This window comes from Cyprinodon variegatus, unplaced genomic scaffold (genome assembly GCF_000732505.1).
Source record: "Cyprinodon variegatus isolate N-32 unplaced genomic scaffold, C_variegatus-1.0 Scaffold365, whole genome shotgun sequence".
NCBI classification, from domain to species: domain Eukaryota; kingdom Metazoa; phylum Chordata; class Actinopteri; order Cyprinodontiformes; family Cyprinodontidae; genus Cyprinodon; species Cyprinodon variegatus.
The window spans coordinates 668320-671586 of NW_015150818.1; the positions used below are offsets into that span (position 1 = coordinate 668320).

The 3267-nt window shown below is 36.0% G+C and overlaps 1 protein-coding gene across 1 annotated transcript in view; it reads right to left on the reverse strand.

Moving 5' to 3' along the window:
* crispld1 (cysteine-rich secretory protein LCCL domain containing 1) overlaps positions 1-3267 on the reverse strand; it is a 25048-nt gene that overhangs the window by 7297 nt on the left and 14484 nt on the right. Inside the window, exons 10-14 of the mRNA XM_015386347.1 lie at positions 2084-2214; positions 1916-1959; positions 1738-1810; positions 1562-1637; positions 1340-1473 (exon numbers count right to left, since the gene is read on the reverse strand). Of these exons, the coding sequence (XP_015241833.1) occupies positions 1340-1473; positions 1562-1637; positions 1738-1810; positions 1916-1959; positions 2084-2214 (458 nt within the window). The remainder of the gene's footprint in view (positions 1-1339; positions 1474-1561; positions 1638-1737; positions 1811-1915; positions 1960-2083; positions 2215-3267) is intronic.

Genomic DNA, 3267 nt, shown 5'->3' on the forward strand with positions numbered 1-3267 from the left:
AAATGTTGATAGAGGCTGTGTTCGAACATCCATCCTAACCTAAGGGGTTATACCATTTTATATGACTGTCTAAATGTCTGAAAGTAGTGTACATAGATGATCACTACACAAACCTATATATCCCAGAATGCTTTGTAAGAGCTCTCCTCCAAAAGCACCATTGGATTTGGAAGCTGGGAAGCTGGAATGGGAAGCCAGAGTCAAGTAGTGATCATCTGTCCGAACAGTCAGTTAATTGAGAGCACTATAAAGTCCACTGCATAGTCCCCACTCTATATACTAATTAAGGAGTTAGGGGTTAGGGCGGACGTCAGAGACACAGCCAGAGACAAAAAAAAAGTTTTAGCTTTTTTTTCCCTTTAAGTTTATCAAACTTCAGAAGCTAAGCCCCACAACAGAATAATTGCTTTCTTGTTAAACATCATCTTGCAAAGGTGGCTTTTAATTGGTCACATGAGCAAGGTTGTCCCAGACAACTTAGGAAATATATTTGTATGAATACATATGTGTTTTCATTTATGAAACACTATAAGTTTTGTCACTACATACTTCAAAAAGTGAGAAGCTAATACCAGGTTGGAAGAATTTTACTGAAAGGCTGTTGATTTTTCATACAATCTTCATTGCTTCCTTTAGAAAAAGTAACTAAGACAGCTCTCAGAGATAAATAATGAGTCCCTAACTTTCTCAACAATAATTGCTGAGCTTTTAATCACATTCAGTTCAAATCGTGCAGCTGTACTCCGAGGCTCACTATATGGGAGTTTAAAATAAAGTATCTATACTTCAAAGTTAAGGTTTCAAAAAGTAGTCAAATTGATTTTAACCTGAAAAAAGTGAGAATAGAGAATTCATCTGTGAAAGTTAACTGGCAAAAACAAAACAAAAAAACAAACAAAAAATAATAAAGAGGGCCATTTATTTTACTAAACATGCATGGTTAATGCACATGAATATGTGTACAAAATAAGACTTTCAGCTCCTTCTATTTGATGCTGCTATGCTGTCACACATGCACTGTCTGGATGGCCAAAGTAGATGTCGGGGTTACATAATAATTTGGAGAAATGCTCCTGGGCATGTATCTTTACCTGTCAAAGTTCCTTGATTGGCTTTGAAATGTTTGTGAATTTTTGAAAATACAAAAAAAAAAAAAAAAAACTTGCTAATTGCTTAAAAAAAAAAAATGCTCATACTTACACTAATATACGCACATTATTTCTTTATACTTTATACATATAATATAGAAATAATCTTTGTCTTACCTCTCAGAGAAAATACCGTTTTGGTATGAGGATACATAGTGATTCCGCTTCTCCACTGGCATCACNTGTCTTACCTCTCAGAGAAAATACCGTTTTGGTATGAGGATACATAGTGATTCCGCTTCTCCACTGGCATCACGTCTATGTAACCACCCACTCCATTCCCAATGACTCCAGCATGTACAGCTGCCCGACATATGCTGGACCTCTGTAAGAACCAGTTGGGAGAAAAGTATGAGTAACTAAAGGTTTGTGAATGGTGATTTTTAAATTTTCTTTAAAAACCAAGAACTTACATCAGAGTATATTCTGGTACCGATGACCCTGGAAAGGTGAGGATTCTCTCCTAAACAGTTCATTGGGCAGTATAACCTGAAAGTACAATCATTTTAGAGGAAATACAAAATTGGTAAGGACAAAACTGGACACCAGAGACATGGTGCCGAAATAGGAAACACAAGAAGGTTCAAACCGTGGACAGTGTCTTGGAGGCCTTTCATATGGACACAACTGCGCAACTGTGGTTTCACATGTAATGGCTTTAACTATAACAAAGCGTACAAAATTTGTTGGCAAATATTGATGCAGCAGAAATCAGCAAATCTCAAAAATGTATAGTTGTTTAACTTGTTTCTCACTGTCAGACTTACCTGCCACTCTAGAAACAGTAAAGGAGTTGGCACTTTGATATTTTCTGTTAAGATGAAATATGTAAATCAACTTTAGATTATTTTAGACTTTTCCTTTCAGCTTCTGTTCCATTATAGCAAGGTTACTATTAAGTAAGAATACATCCATTTCTAAAATCAATGCCTCACCCTACAGATTGGACTCCATTTTTGTTGGATTTGATGAAATAGTCCTTTCTGCCTTGTCTCGTCACATCCAGCCAACCCCCATCGTTATCAATGACACCAGCATGTAGACCAGCTCTGCACACACTAGATTGCTGAAATAAAAAAATGAAAAAGAGAAGGACATTTTGCTTACAGGGCAGCAAGTTGTTTGTTTTTCTTCTTTTTTTATTTAGGCATTCATTAATGGTGAAAAAAAATCTACAAACTAAAATTCCATGGATATAGCACTAAAAGTAAGGACATTTGTGATTACCGTATTTCCAGACTATAGAGTGCAACTCAGTATAAGCAGCACCCACAATTTTTTTTTTTTTTTTGGAAAAAAAAATTGAAAACATTTATATCTGTATAAGCCGCAATGGTCTATAAGTCGCTTATATTTACTGAACTGTCTCCACCAAACCTGTAGGGGGAGCGCTACATATAGGAGTAGAGCAGTCTGGCAAAATATGATTAAACCATGTTTATCTGCATTTTTGTTGTTTGTTGTTTTGTTGTTGCTGTAGATTATGCACTATATACCATAAAGTTAAGACAAACGGAAAAAATAAAACTCAAAAAGACTAGATGTATGTTTAAATCCAAGCCCAAAAAAGTTCCAGGAAGAAGCATAGGATCTCATTTCTCGTACAGATCGGGCACAGAAGAGTGATAAAACAGATTTTAAGGTATTGACTTTCTCAGGAAATACATTATCAACCTTTCACACATTAAAGTTTAGTATGCTTACTATTTCAGGGGAGAGAAAAACATAATTTAAGTCTTTTTTTAATGAATTGAGGGCGACCCGGATGTATATCTCGATGCGCATGCGCAAATGAGCTGATGGTACGAAAAGTAGTGAGTTATAGTCCAGAAAATACAGTAGTTTTTGGTGGAAAGATCTTCTTGGCAATATGTCTTGTACTACTCAACAGCATGTTTGGCAATAATTTATGTTTATTGATAACTATAATAATAATATCTGTGTATATATTTTATTTCAATCTGGTGCAACATAGGGCCGGATTTATCAAGATCCAATTTTGCGTGCAGTAATTTGCGCTCGCAAACTGGAATTTCGCGCGAGGGGCTGAACCATGGTTTGCGGGTGATTTAACAAGAGCCATTGCGTAACTGGTGGCAGGTGCAAAACTGTTGAAGAC